We start from the raw sequence: 14522 nt of genomic DNA, 5'->3' as shown, positions 1-14522 counted from the left end.
GGGAGGGACGGGGAGAGGTGCTGCTTCAGTTTGCGCTTGAAGGTGGGGAGAGATTCTACAGTTCTGACCTCAACGGGGTCACACAATAGTCCAAGTAACACAATAACATTAGATGAAGAAAAAAAACATTTTCTTGTGGGGGAAATTTGTTTTTTTGTATTTTGAGGCTGCGGGTCCCCTGGCTGACCAGAAGGGGGCGGTGCAGCCCGGCCAGGATCCACTCTACTGGGGTGATGTTACGGCCGGGTGTACAACCCCCTGTGGGCTGTCACTCAGGGTCTGGCGCAGGAATTGTGGGATACGTCTGCCCTGCTTTTGGGACGAGGCACTCAATGGCCCACATCTCAGGGCATTGATGGGTTCAGGATGTTTCTGTTAGCATGCATGCACATTATATATGACCGTATACCATGTGGGACGACATGGCTCAGGCAGTAAGAGCAATTGTGTGGCAGCCGGAGGGTTGCCGGTTCGATCCCCCGCCCGGGCTGTGTCGAAGTGTCCCTGAGCAAGACACCTTACCCCTAAAATGCTCCTGATGAGCTGGTCGGCGCCTTTGCATGGCAGCCAATCGCTGTTGGTGTGTGAGTGTGTGTATGAATGGGTGAATGAGAAGCATCAATTGTACAGCGCTTTGAATGAAGGTGCTATATAAATGCCGGCCATTTACCATTTTTCCGGTTTTGACAGTATACGCTGATGTAAACTGGTGTTGGTTCTCCCTGTTTTATATGATACAGCACTGTTCCTAACTGGAAATTCAGATGTATCCAGATTCCCAGGATGTGGCTTCAGTTCAAGTAACAGAATGATAAAATGATTACAAATGAAGATATTATTGTTTTGCAGTTTGTCTCTAGATAATATCTAGCTGCAACAGTCTGCAAAGATTCTTTGTTAGATATTGTTAAAGTTAAATATTGTTAAAGTTAAATATTGAAAAATATCTTTCAATTTCTTGGTTTATACAGTTTGAAGAGAGAAAAATGTCGACACTGCCATTTTTTTTTACGGATTAATATTCCTTTTCTTTCTTTCCTGTAAAAGAATATATAATAACGCAGACTTGATAAAATGTGTTAATGCTTTGATTTGGAATTGAATGTGTACTTTTGAATTGTTTCCACTATATTTGAAACATGGAACTAAAAGCTATTATAAAATATCCCATTCATCCATCCATTATCTTAACCTGCTTATCCTGAACAGGGTCGCAGGGGGGCTGGAGCCTATCCCAGCATACATTGGGCGAAAGGCAGGAATACACCCTGGACAGGTCGCCAGTCCATCGCAGGGCACACACACCATTCACTCACACTCATACCCACGGGCAATTTAGACTCTGCAATCAGCCTAACCTGCAAGTCTTTGGACTGTGGGAGGAAACCCACGCAGACACGGGGAGAACATGCAAACTCCGCACAGAGAGGCCCCGGCCGACGGGGATTTGAACCCAGGACCTCCTTGCTGTTAGGCGGCAGTGCTACCCACTGCACAATCCGTGCCGCCTATTAAAAAATATTAGCACTTTCTTCACTTTTTTTAACACCGCTGTATACTCCAAATCAAGCTTGTGTGTAAAACTATCAATGCAGTTCCACACATTTCTGGGTGGTTTCTGCTTCTCCCCAGCGATCTTGGAGAAAACCAAAGGACCGCAAACATTATGCCCAAACACAAGGTCATAAACTAATGTGGCTTTAAATGAGGAATAAGGTTGAAGACAAAATCCACATACTGATCTTCTGACCTGAGTTCGGCAAAACTTCCTGTCAGAAACAGGTATGAACAGACAGATCACATCTTTCTCTCTACACTCATTGCTCTGCTCAGCCTGGCCTCAGTCCAACACCACAACTCCTGCAGCTGTGGGGAGAGCCAGGGAGTCCCTCCCACTCTCTCTGTCACGCAGTTTCAGAGAAAACGAAACTTAACTCTGTTTGTGTGAGCAGTAAAATAGCAGAGGCCAGTATCTAGGCGGGTCTGCTCAGAACCAGGAAATATCTAGTGCTATTGACACACAGATTCAGGGAAACTACACCATATTCTGAACTAAATCTGTCACTTTGAGCAGTAAAATGGCACAGGCTGCCTGTCTTCTGGATAAGGACCAGTTCAGCTGTTCGATCTGTCTGGATCTACTGAAGGATCCGGTGACTATTCACTGTGGACACAGTTACTGTATGGGCTGTATTAATGGCTGCTGGGATCAGGATGATCATACTGGTGTCTACAGCTGTCCCCAGTGCAGAGAGACCTTCACCCCAAGGCCTGTTTTAAGAAAAAACACCATGTTCGCTGAAGTGGTGGAGAAACTGAAGAAGACAGGACTCCAAGCTGCTCCTCCTGCTCACTGTTACGCTGGACCTGGAGACGTGGCGTGTGATGCCTGCACTGGGAGAAAGCACAAAGCCATCAAGTCCTGTCTGGTGTGTCTGGCCTCTTACTGTGAAACTCACCTCCAACCTCACTATGAATCTCCTGCCTTTAAGAAGCACACACTGGTGAAAGCCACTGGAAACCTGCAGGAGAATATCTGCTCTCATCATGACGAACCGCTGAAGATTTACTGTCGTACCGATCAGCAGTGTATCTGTTATCTGTGTAGAATAGAGGATCACAGAGGCCATGATACAGTCTCTGTTGCGACAGCAAGAACAGAGAAACAAGTAAGTACTGGAACTTGCCACAATAAAAATGCTTAGTTCTGATGTTCATAGTAACAATATATCACATATATACAGATATTACACCTATAACACTATTTAAGAAAATGCCATAACATATCTTCATGGGCATACACTTACTCAATAATCTCTTACGAATTTACACATGATATTACGATTCACTCAATTTTGTTCACACATGTTCATGAAATGCATCTTTCTGGGGTCTCTAACTTATATACTGGATATATTGGTGTTATGTATTTGTATTAAAGCACTTAAAGAAGAAGCACCGGACAGAGGATAACTTTTTCTATTACTTTACTGTCATCGTGCATTTCACAACAACTCCACACAAAAATACAACACTTCCTGACTACCTCACCTGTCGTATCACAGCAGTTACAGTGCCACCTATTGGCCTGGAATGGGATTAGTTTTCAGAAAACAACAATTCATTATATATGGATAAATGGATAAATACAATTTATGTATTCTGAATGACTGAAGAGACTACATATTGATACAGGTGGTATTATGAAATATAGTTTCTTTGTGCTGCAACAAGTGTTAAAACTTGTGATGCAAGATTCCCAGTCACATGAACACATTCTTTGGTTGTGGTCAGTACACTGACAGGAGGGCCTGGATGGAAATCAAGTTGTGTTTATTGTAGAATGGATTGCTTGTCACTGCTTGCTGGGCTGACTATTCAGATTTATTCTGCAATGAGAGCCCTTCTCCAGTGTTGAGCCACTGTTTGACCACTGACTCCACTCTTCTACCTCACAGACTCAGTGCATGAGAGACCCACCCCTCTCTTTCACAGGAAAGGTTTTTATACCCCAGTGTATCACTGTGTGCTCTCAATCACCTCTGCTCTAGACTGTTCAAAATGACTGTGCTTTCTCACCCTAATATTAACACTCAGAATCAGGAATAACATTTACAATACAATGCAGGTACTTTACCAACCTGACTCTATAGACAGTGTCATAAAACTCGTAGTAGTACATGGACGTGGTTACAATGTAAAACACATCTAATTCCGAAAACGTCTGTATTTTGTTCTAGGTGATGACACAGCAAGTACCATAGTGAACACAAATCTGTCACAGAAATTAAGTTCAGCTAATGAATAGAAAGCTTTATAGATTATATTTTCTATTCAGCATTAATTCATTTTCCATTTCTGTGGACTGTGCAACTTTAAGGTTGAATCTATAAAATGTGAAGATACAAATCTACAGTGATTACACAAATAAAACAGGAAGTGAACTGAGCCTTGTCACTGAACTGACATGTTAGCATTGTTAGAACATCAGCCGTGTCTGAGAACATGCAGAGGTTAACATGTTCACCTTTCACAGCTTCATTAAAGACAGCAGCATCAACGGTGAAAAGTTTATCATGATGCTGCAGCTCATGGGAATGCAGGTGCTGTTGCTTAGTGACGCATTAAAGAGTAAACAGGGAGGATTTCTGACTCTGGTTTGAAATTTAATTTCAATAACAGAAACACAGGAAAAATATCCCAATTCAGCGCTGCCATGTGATTATCATGATGCAATATTTAAGCAGACACTTGTAGAGAACAGAGAAAGGGGGAATATCTGATCTGATTAAACTGCTCAATTTGTACTGGAAGAACATTGGTCCATATAATTTGTGTCAAAGAGGGATGGACACAGGAAAAATAACCATGTTCAGTTTTTCCATGTGATTATCATGGTGACTAAATATGTGGGTGTCATGGTGATACTCTGTCCATAGCTGTACTGATGCAGGAAAGGAGTAGAGAAAGAGGGAGTATCTGATACATTACATTCTTACATCAATGCCATTTGGCAGATGCTCTTATCCAGAGTGACATACAACAAAGGGCAAAGTGCATACCCATAACCAGGGATAAGTACGCTGGTACTTAAAGATAAAAAAGTTATTGCACAAGACAGAAATACTGCTGTTGTGCTGTCTTTGGCTAATGGCTAGCTGCAACAGTCTTAGTGGCTTTGTTACTGAGTTATGATATAGCTTCAGGAGCCATGGTGGATGATGACAGGAGTACAGACTATAGTCATGATATTGTGGAATGATTGATGTATGTCCACAGAAGCAGCTGGGGGCGACACAGAGTAAATTCCAGCAGAGAATCCAGAAGAGAGAGAAGGAGCTGCAGGATCTGAGACAGGCTGTGCAGTCACTCAAGGTGGGTACTGACCAGAGGAGAAGACAACAGCTGGCTGCTGGAAGAGCCATTTCAGGGCTCAGTCAGGGCTCTCCTCCAGTCAGCCAGTGAGGAGCCCAGTGTTGGGCCACTTTCCAGCACTGTGGGGCTCAATCCCACTGAGCCACACTGTGGGGAACAGGCTGTCTGGGGTCCCAGTAAGAGCTGAGTGAAAGGCCTGGTTAAAATGTACAGCCCTCCTCTCTCTGTGTCTCCTAACAGAGCTCTGCACAGACAGCAGTGGAGGACAGTGAGAGGATCTTTACTGAGATGATCCGCTCCATTGAGAGAAGGTGCTCTGAGGTGAAAGAGCTGATCAGAGATCAGGAGAAGGCTGAAGTGAGTCGGGCTGAAGGACTCCTGGAGCGACTGAAGCAGGAGATTGCTGAGCTGAGGAGGAGAGACGCTGAGCTGGAGCAGCTTTCACACACAGAGGATCACATCCATTTCCTCCAGGTAACATCACTGGCTCTCTGACAGAGCTGTCCGATGGAGCTGCTCCTGATTCCTCATCTGACTGGAATTTCTGACCCACACTGTGGACATGATCACTTTCTGTTGTCCTCGAATCTTGTAGTTAGTCTTGTCCAGACATACGTTCAGTGACCATCTCTCTCCCCATCTCTCTCTCTCTCTCTCTCTCTCTCTCTCTCATTAGAGCTCTAAGTCTCTCTGTGTCCCTCCTGGACCTGGAGACTTACCCAGCATCACTGTCAGTCCACACGTCTCTTTTGAGGCTGTGAGGAAATGTGTCTCTGAGCTGAAAGAGCGACTGGAGGACGTCTGCAAGGGGGAAATGTCTAAGATCTCCAGGGCAGGCAGAGCAGTGTGCTGCTTTACTGAAGGGGAGACCTGTCCCCTCTGCATGGAGCCCTTTCAGAAGAAGCAGAGGCTGATGTGTACCCATGCCATCTGTGCAGCCTGTCTGGAGAGATCTGTAGGAAGACTGGGTCTCCAGTGTCCAGTGTGTCAACAAGCACTCAGAGTGCTGGGAGACCAGCCAGAGGGACAGATGACACATGAGACAGTCCTGTCTATGTATATACTCATTATTACATACACTATTCCTGATGGAATACAGACAGTAAGTAATACTACTTCATATTTCATTGCTATTGGAGTCGAGTTTCAGGGATATGCAGGGACAGATGACATGGGAACATTACAGATTTGGAATGACATATTTAAGGATTACATACAATAACCCCAGAGGAATTCAAACAGTAATAAATGAGCATTTATTCAGGAGGGCTTCATATTTCAATAGGCATTGGGAAAAAATGTATTTTGGAGCAGTGTCATGCATCGAGTTCACTGCGATCTATTTCTTCATGAAGAAAAATCACATTTGCTCACATTCTATGAGCACAGTAATATTGTGCAGTTCCCCAACATGCTATTTTTATTCTGTTATTTTCACCTCATACTATATATTTGCCAGGTATATAAACATGAACTACTCATAGTATGAGTGCTATAGAGGGTAGAGCTGAAGAGCCCCATAATTATATCTTCATAATCTTTGATTAAAGGAGGTAACAACCCATGCAGCCACATACTGTAACTGGGTTTTCTGGACTTTTCCATCACAGATGGTGGAAAGTTAATTACAGACAGGCAACCAAAAGAGCTTGATTTGATGTAGCATATGAAACTGAATTTGCACGAATCCATAGTAACAGAGATAGTCTAGTAATGTCATATTTAGTGTCATCATCTATAATGTAGAGCATATTTTGTTCCACCGTGTTTTAAAGAGACATCCGGGGTGATCAACTGATAATCATAATGTCTAATTTGTAGATATTTAGAAAGTCCCCTCACGGTAATTGGTGTTGTATATGAAACATTGAAATAATTGAAATACCCCTTTTTGGAATAAACCATGAATGCTATAAGCAGCTCCTTGCCAAGTATCAAACTCTGAGCTGTTTTAGCAGGCAAGAGATCAGGATTGCCCACTAGTGCTGACAGAATAGGTAGTGGGTGATAACCCTTCAGGCATTGTTAATGTTGGCCCATATGTTGGTCTATGTTCAGTTGTGGAGTCTCTCCCTCTGGTCCTGTTTGTGATGCAGTGTGATGAGCCTGGTCCAGTTTCATTATGTCTCTCTTTACCTGCATGTCGAGCACAGAGGGGATACAAGTCTCTGAAAACCAGAGGGCTCCTTTTCCTCTGCGCCTGCTTTCAGTCCCACATCTTAAGATTTTGTTGACTAATCCTGGAGTCGATCCAGTACTTTCTGAAGGGAAGATTCCAGTGTAGTTTTCAGCCACTGTGTCATAGTCTTCAACGTCTGAAACCCTTCACTTGACCTCACCCATTCTTTGTATAAGTGTGTCCATTTTATTGGAGATTTCAGAGATTGGAGCAGATCAAGTCTGTATTTTTGAGTCCAAGTTTTTGAAAAGATATGTAATGTATGTATGTATGTTATAGTTATGATAAGCACTTTATTGTATGCAATGACTATAATGCTATGTAATATGTACTCCATACACATGTTACACAAGATCTACTTCCATACAGTTCCCCTTTTCCCTGTGTGTTATATTGTGTGTGCAGGAGGCCCATCCCAACCCAGGGAAGCCCTTCACTGGACTCCACACACAGTCCTGTTTACCAGAAAGCCCAGAGGGCCGGAGGGTGCTGAAGCTGCTGCAAAGAGCCTTTGAGCAGAAGCTGATTTTTACTGTGGCTGCAACCCATAGAGCTGCAGGCAGAGTCATCTACACTGACATCCCCCATGATGCATCAGGGTACGGTCTTTTAGTGTTATTCACAAAGTTCTGTAACTGCAGGATATGGTTTCTTTTTCAGATTATTTGTATAAATATGGATTATTGTATCTTTGATAATCTCTCAGTTACCAGCAGCATCAGTGTGGCTGTAGAACCTGTGGGTTTCTCCGTGTCTCCTGTGTTGAGCTCAGTCCTTCTGCTCCTTGATCAGTGTGTGTTTCTGTCTTACACAGGCGTGAGTGCAACCAGCCTGGATTCCTGCAGAGAGTGAAGGCAGTGCTCAGAGCCAAAGGCATTAAGTGATGAACAGAGATCCACTCATTCAATACCCTCCCTTTTTACACACACACACACACACACACACACACACACACACACACACACACACACACACGCACACACAAACACACATGCACACACAAGTACACACACACACTTTATAATATTTATACAATATATAAGATTTTGGTGTCTGGGGAGAGTAAACTTCGGGGGACAGCAGGCAGAACCCACCCCTGCCACCTCAAGCTTTCTTCTTCTGCTCTGAGGGTCACCTGGGAAGCACCGGAGGTCCCCCCCCAGATCCATCACCAGGAGAGGCCCACAAACAGAGACTCATGGATCACTGGGCCAGTGTCAGTCATCCTGCTGATCAACACACATTTCCACAATCTTCTCATGTCCAACAGCAGAAATGTGCACACCCTCACATACTTGTGTTGTGTAGCTCCCTAACACAGCACACAGACTCAGTGAGCACTTTATTAGGCAGACCTGTACACCAGATTGTTCAAGCAAATATTTAATCAGCCAATTATTTTGCAGGAACTAAATGGATGGTTAAGATGTTCAGCTGTTTTGTCAGAATGGGGAGGAAATGTGATCTATGTGACTTTGACAGTCTAAAAAATGTTAATGATTTTTTTTTGCTTTCCACCTCACCCCTGAATTACACATTGAATGTAATTAGCAGACAATGTTATCCAGCATGGATTAATCCCTATTCACACAGGATAAGTTTAACCCCAGGAGATCCTGTAATGTCATCTTTACTCGTTACACTCTGCTGTTTATTTTGTCCTGCAGAGTTGATGTGCTGTTAGACTGAACCAGCCTCCCCTGGGCCTGGTGGAAACTCAGTCAGGCCTGTTTCTTACGGGAGCACAAACTCCAGCCCTGCTCTCTCACTGCCAGCCTCTATCCTTAGCTGGGTCTGTGTGCAGGTTTGGGCTACAGCTGTGACTGTTAGACCACAGAGCTTTTCTGTTTTTGTGCACCTTTCAGTTTTTTGGGTGTATTTTAGTTTGTTGCGTTTTAGTTGTTTTTCTGGGCTGGGGGCTCCAGGTCCACCTTCCCATTGTGGGGGGGCTGACTCCCCCTTGCTTTGTTTTTTTGGAGTCGGCTTGTAAATATGTACTCCTTACTGTGTGCTAATACATTGTATATTCATTGTATATCAGTTTTCTGTGATTCTGAATTCCCATTCATTTCTCAAGGAGATTCCATGCTACACGCACAATCTTTCTCATGCATTTGTCAGATTTTACTCTTCTGAGAGCTTTTATTTTCTTTCTCAACTTTCCACACTTAACAACCGCCGACATGTTCCTGACCAGGAGAATTAGTAGCACAATTCAAGTGAACAAACAGCATTCATGGAGATGTGTATTAATAGGGGATTAGTACGATCTAAGGACCCACAAGTTTCACTGTGAGGCACAGTCAACAGTGGGTCATTTGGCCTGGAAGTTTTTCTCTCTTTTAGAATTGATGGACCTGGAGACCAGGAGTAGACGTGTGGGGGAGCCAGGGGGAGATAAGCCCCCTCCCATAAGAGACCTGAAGCCCCCCTGGTCTGGGATCTCTTTCTACACCCCCCTCCCCACCCTCCCATCAACCATCACAGTCACATTGAACCTAGGGCTGAAGGAACCACAAGGACAACATACATTCACTTTCAGCTTATTAAGCATAGCGTTAGTTCAGGCAGGCCATGGTAGTCCGCCCAGTTCTCAGCATCAGCTGACACCCAGCTGATTCACCAACACCAAACACATTGCTCTCTGAATGAAGGAGGTTCTTGAGCAGTCCCCCTGCTGAGCTCACTGTAGAACAGCCCCCACCTCCCCAGCTCCGCCTTTTCTTTTGTCTTTGATTGTGATACATGTTTTTATTTTTCTGTTACATCTTTTCAAAAATGTAATGTCTACTGCTGGCCTGTTGCTGTTTGATAAACTCATACTCCCAGTATGTCGAGACGTAGCCCCCTGAACTAAGCCATTCAGCCAAAGATCATTGTTAAATAGCACACTGTGGTCCTGACATTTCAGTTCATGACACAAATCAGCTCTTCACATCTATCTTCTATTTGTGTATCTGATTCATAAAGGAATGAATTAGCTGCACGGTATAAAGTATACATATGTTAATGGAATATGTGCCCATTAAATGATCAGATGAATTATGCTAGAACACATTCTACGCGTGGCCTCAGTCTGACCTTTAACCTTGCTCCTTAGTACTCTAAGTCCCCCGACTTCAGACTCCTCTGCTGACAATTATGGCTGCTCATTAGCTCTGAACCGCATATTTTTCCTCTTACGGGGGTTCTTGCTACTACCTCAATGGCATGTGCGAGGGGTTAACAATGCATTCCTGCCTAACCCATCCCTGTCACTCTCTCATCAGGGGCCTTGGGCCGGGTCCTCTACAATTAAAAGGGTAGAAAGCAGTAGGGATTCAGATTTGTCTGCTTGACTCGATGTTAAAGTACATGGATGGAATCAGACTGCTTTATGTCTGCATGGTCCTAATGCACTGAACCAGCTGTTCCATCAGACTCTCTGACACAAGTGAGCAAGTCAGGGATTTGAGGGCATTTTAAATGATATTCTGGAAAACTTTGAATACTTCCCCCTTTTTTACAGTTCAAAATATGTTCATATTTACAACTTCCAGTGAGGCAATAAAGGTTTTGGCAGTATAAGTTGGTGTAAACTGGTGTTGGCTCTTATATGATACTGCAACTTGAAATAAAAATTAATCCAGATTCCCAGGAAGTCGCTTCAGTACATGTGTATGATGTGATATAATTGGTTGTTTTAAGTAACAAAATGTGAAAATGAATACAAAGAAAGATATTGTTGTTTTGCAGTCTGTCTCTAGATAATAGCAAACTGCAACTGTCTGAAGTTTTTTCTCTGGCAGACAAGTTACAAAGCCTTGAAGCATGCATACAGCACAGACTTTGTTACCTCCTAATTCCATGTACTTTGAGCTAAATGTAAATGGAGTTTGAGCATCTTTGGCACATTGTGATGACCCTGCTCAATGGTCAAGATAAAATGGCAGCCACACACCGTTAATTAAAGGAAGAAAAAAAAGGCTATATTTATTACAGACGCAATACATTTTAGAAAGGATCATTAGATGTTTGTGTCAAAAAAAGTGTGAAACAGCTGATTTTAATGGCTTTACAGCCAGCAGGTGCTCAGATGATGGGGCCAACATTCGAGTGATCAGTTTCACCAGATGACATGAAGGTTTCACCAAATGACATGAAGGCACGCCCAATTGATGCCTATACTTGCCCAAGAAGCCCATTTTCTCATTGGACTCCATTCATGTTTGACAGAAAATTACAAATATTTCTGCTCATATATTAATGTTTTATCTATGCTACATGTAGTGGGCTCCATAATTATTGCCACCCCTGACTGGTAATGCACACAAAAATACTTAAAATTAAGAAACATGATTGACCACGATAATTCCTGAGATAAAATCGAAATGCTGAACATATGAAACGCACTCCTCAAAACCCACACAGAAATGGTTCTGTGACAACAAACAGTTCTGCAGTGACCTCAGGCACCACTCTTCAGTCCAAACAAAAACCTGCGGGCTGAACTGAAGAGGCATGATGTTGAGCACCCAAGAATGTGAAGGTCCAAGGTCCCAAGCATGGTCCAAAACCCCTCCAGATGTGTTCCTCAACCTGGTCCAGCATTACAGGAACCCCTCCAGATGTGTTCCTCAACCTGGTCCAGCATTACAGGAACCCCTCCAGATGTGTTCCTCAACCTGGTCCAGAATTACAGGAAAAGACTCTTGTTGTGTAGTGGATGCTAAAAAGAATTAGCCATCAGACACAGAAGTATAGGAACAGGAAAAATCTTTACTTCAGCTTTTAACTCTTCTTCATTCATTTTTCGTAGCTCCTATCAGGTATCATAACACAATACAGCGCCCTCTAGGGTCTCAATATAGTTTCAGATAAGCGCCATAATATAATATAGTAACCCAATGCAATACGGAAATAATTCAATGCAAAATAATAAAATGCTATGAATGAATGTATTTGGACACAACATCTTCCCCTGTTCAACAAAGAATACTTCTTGCAACTTTCGATTACAACTTCACCGTATTATACCTTCTATAATATACTCTATGAAACTCAATAACTCAATAACCGGTCTACATTAATGGTCAGCATTTTTCCATTCACAGTCACATGACAAAGTCTCTGGTCCAGCTAGGAGGATTTCTACTCCAGGTAGGTCTGGGGTGGTTATCAAGGTTACGATCAGGCGGTGTCGTGGTTTCCAAAGTCGACAAAGTGTTAGTCCAAATTCAAAAGATACAGTCCAATTATTATAATCAGGAGTCTTGTAACAAAAGTGTTGAATAATAGGCTTTTATTCTATCAGATAAAATCCAATCACAAAAGCCGTGGTGTCTGCGGAGCAACCCAACAATACACTTTGATACATCCTCCTATATATGCTTTCAGTGGCCTCTGGGTGCGGTCTCATCCATTCCGGGTGCGCCACAGTTGTTTACTTGCTTCTGATTGGTCTTCCTCACCACCCCTCTGTTGTGATTGGCTTACACATTCTCATTTCAATATGTATATATATTCTAAGTATTGTATTGCACTTGTGAGTCCGTATCTGGGGTCAACTCTGGCAGTGCAGAAAACCGTGAGGCGTTCCAGATCCTTCCATCGTCCAAGAGGTAAGTGTTTGGGCCTTTCTTTGACACAACCATCCTTGGTTCTGTGAGCTTGGCTTCTCCTTTCTTCACTTCCCATGGCTTCCTAATCCGTACTTGGTCGCCGGACTGGAAGTTGGTTGCTTTGGCATGTCTTTTAGTGTCTTTGTATTCTTTTGTTTGCATTAGTTTTCATTTCACTCTTTTACGCACGGGCATGCTCATCTGTGGGAGGTGCAAGCATGTCCATTGTCTGTAGCTTCATTCTCATTTTTCGACCATGGAGCAGTTCTGAAGGGGATACTCCGGTGGTAGAATGAGGCGTTGCTCTGTAGTCCATCAGATAAGTTCTCAGGAAGACTTCAGGTGTAAGATTCCCCTCTGTTTGAGAAAGACTGAAAGCATAGCGGACACAAACTGAGGTCCGTTATCATTGACCAGTTCCTTCGGATTACCTTCTTGAGAGAAAACATTGGTCGGGAACTGAATGACAGTATCAGTGCCCACACGAGGAACAAAGGCTACTTCTGGCCATTTGCTATAGTAATCCACCAACGTTATGGCAACGTCATAGCAAACCTACAGTCAGGAGGTGCTATCTCAGATGGGCCAACAATGTGAAACTGAAACCTTCTCCCAGGCAGCAGCTTGTAGAGGCACAGGTTGCATTTTTGCATTTTCGCCGGATGCAGCATCCATCTCCGGAAGCTAGACAGACAGTCAGCCACGTGACTCAAAGATCCAGCTCTGGACTCAACGCCATTGTCAAATTCCATCGGACAAGCAGGCTATCTGGCTAGGTGAAGGCCAGCACGGTTGTTCCCTTTGGTAGTCAGGAGCGTTGTCAGTGCGGGATGATCAGTGCATAACAGAGATGAGCATCCCCAGAGCCAAGTGCGAGCCAGAGCCATTTCCCAGCAAACCAGATGCAGGCTAGTGCTTCCTTCTCGACAACAGAGTACTTCCTCTCAGCCTCCGATAAACTGCGAAAAGCAAAAGCAGCAGTCTGTTCCTCGCCAGTGTTGTCTAGTTGAGTTGAAACAGCTTCTGGGGGTCAAACAGTGCTAAAGCCGGGCTATTCACAATTCACTTTGACTTGGTCAAAGCTTGCTCCTGCTGCACTGCTCCATTGGAATGACCTGCTCTTTTGCAGCAGGACTCTCATGGGCTCCATAAGAGAGGCATAGTGGGGCACAAACTTGCTGTACCACGCACCAAGTCCAAGAAATGAACGCAGGGGTTGGAGGATCAGTAGGCTCCTGGCGCATTCAGAATCGCCGTCAGATGCGAGTCACCAGGCTGGAGACCTCCAGGACCGATCTTACAACCAAGGAAACTCCGGGTGGTTTGACGGAGGCTGCATTTGCTCATGTCGAGTTTCAGCCCGGCACCGTTCATCTTTTGCAGCAGCGGACGGAGGTTGGCATCGCGTGCAGTTTCTGAGGATCCGTAGATCCTAATCCGGTTGACCTAGCTTACTTGAGCTAAAGTATTCACTGCATACTCTCTCAGGCAGTACAGAAACACCAGACCCTGTATCAATGAGTAGCTGAACAGAACATGTCTGTGTAGTAGGTGTAGTAATACTAGCAGTACACATTAGCTTAGCTACATCAGTAGAACAAGTATGTACTGTTAAGTCAGTAACTTCAGGCACAGTGACATTAACAGACTTTGATGAGGATTTGCACACTCTACTAAAATGGCCCGTTTTCCGACATGTTTACCATTTGCAGTCTTTGGCAGGGCAGGTTTTATCATTGGCTAGACGGTTGACTGAAGCACAATGATAGCAGATGTGAGTCGCATTTCCTGGCTTTTTATGGCTTCATTTCGTTTTGAATTTTGGTTTGCTCACCTGTTTTTTTTTTCACATGAATGGCACCAACATG

At 43.8% G+C, this 14522-nt stretch overlaps 1 protein-coding gene across 2 annotated transcripts; it reads left to right on the top strand.

The window, feature by feature from the left end:
• The first annotated feature begins 1954 nt into the window (after positions 1 to 1954).
• Positions 1955 to 9791, top strand: LOC133125924 (E3 ubiquitin/ISG15 ligase TRIM25-like). Of its 2 annotated transcripts, XM_061237679.1 has the most exons (6): positions 1955 to 2669; positions 4780 to 4875; positions 5116 to 5349; positions 5552 to 5977; positions 7460 to 7653; positions 7869 to 9791. In XM_061237679.1, exons 1-6 carry the CDS (start codon positions 2079 to 2081, stop codon positions 7936 to 7938), a joined length of 1611 nt encoding a protein of 536 aa, XP_061093663.1. In that variant the 5' UTR covers positions 1955 to 2078; the 3' UTR covers positions 7939 to 9791. The 2 variants fall into 2 exon arrangements, with proteins under 2 accessions (XP_061093663.1, XP_061093664.1); XM_061237680.1 differs by lacking the exon at positions 7869 to 9791 and having other exon boundaries at positions 7029 to 7602.
• The last annotated feature ends 4731 nt before the right edge of the window (positions 9792 to 14522 follow it).

The sequence above is a fragment of the Conger conger genome, chromosome 4 (assembly GCF_963514075.1).
Source record: "Conger conger chromosome 4, fConCon1.1, whole genome shotgun sequence".
NCBI lineage: Eukaryota > Metazoa > Chordata > Actinopteri > Anguilliformes > Congridae > Conger > Conger conger.
This window is presented reverse-complemented; position numbering and strand designations above follow the sequence as displayed.

Bases quoted from the DNA above. Each gene is read 5' to 3' on its own strand.
- LOC133125924 (XM_061237679.1), top strand. From the start codon at position 2,079: ATGGCACAGGCTGCCTGTCTTCTGGATAAGGACCAGTTCAGCTGTTCG. The intron at 2,670-4,779 runs GTAAGTACTGGA...GTATGTCCACAG, and splicing joins CAGCAAGAACAGAGAAACAA to AAGCAGCTGGGGGCGACACA. The intron at 7,654-7,868 runs GTACGGTCTTTT...TGTCTTACACAG, and splicing joins ATCCCCCATGATGCATCAGG to GCGTGAGTGCAACCAGCCTG.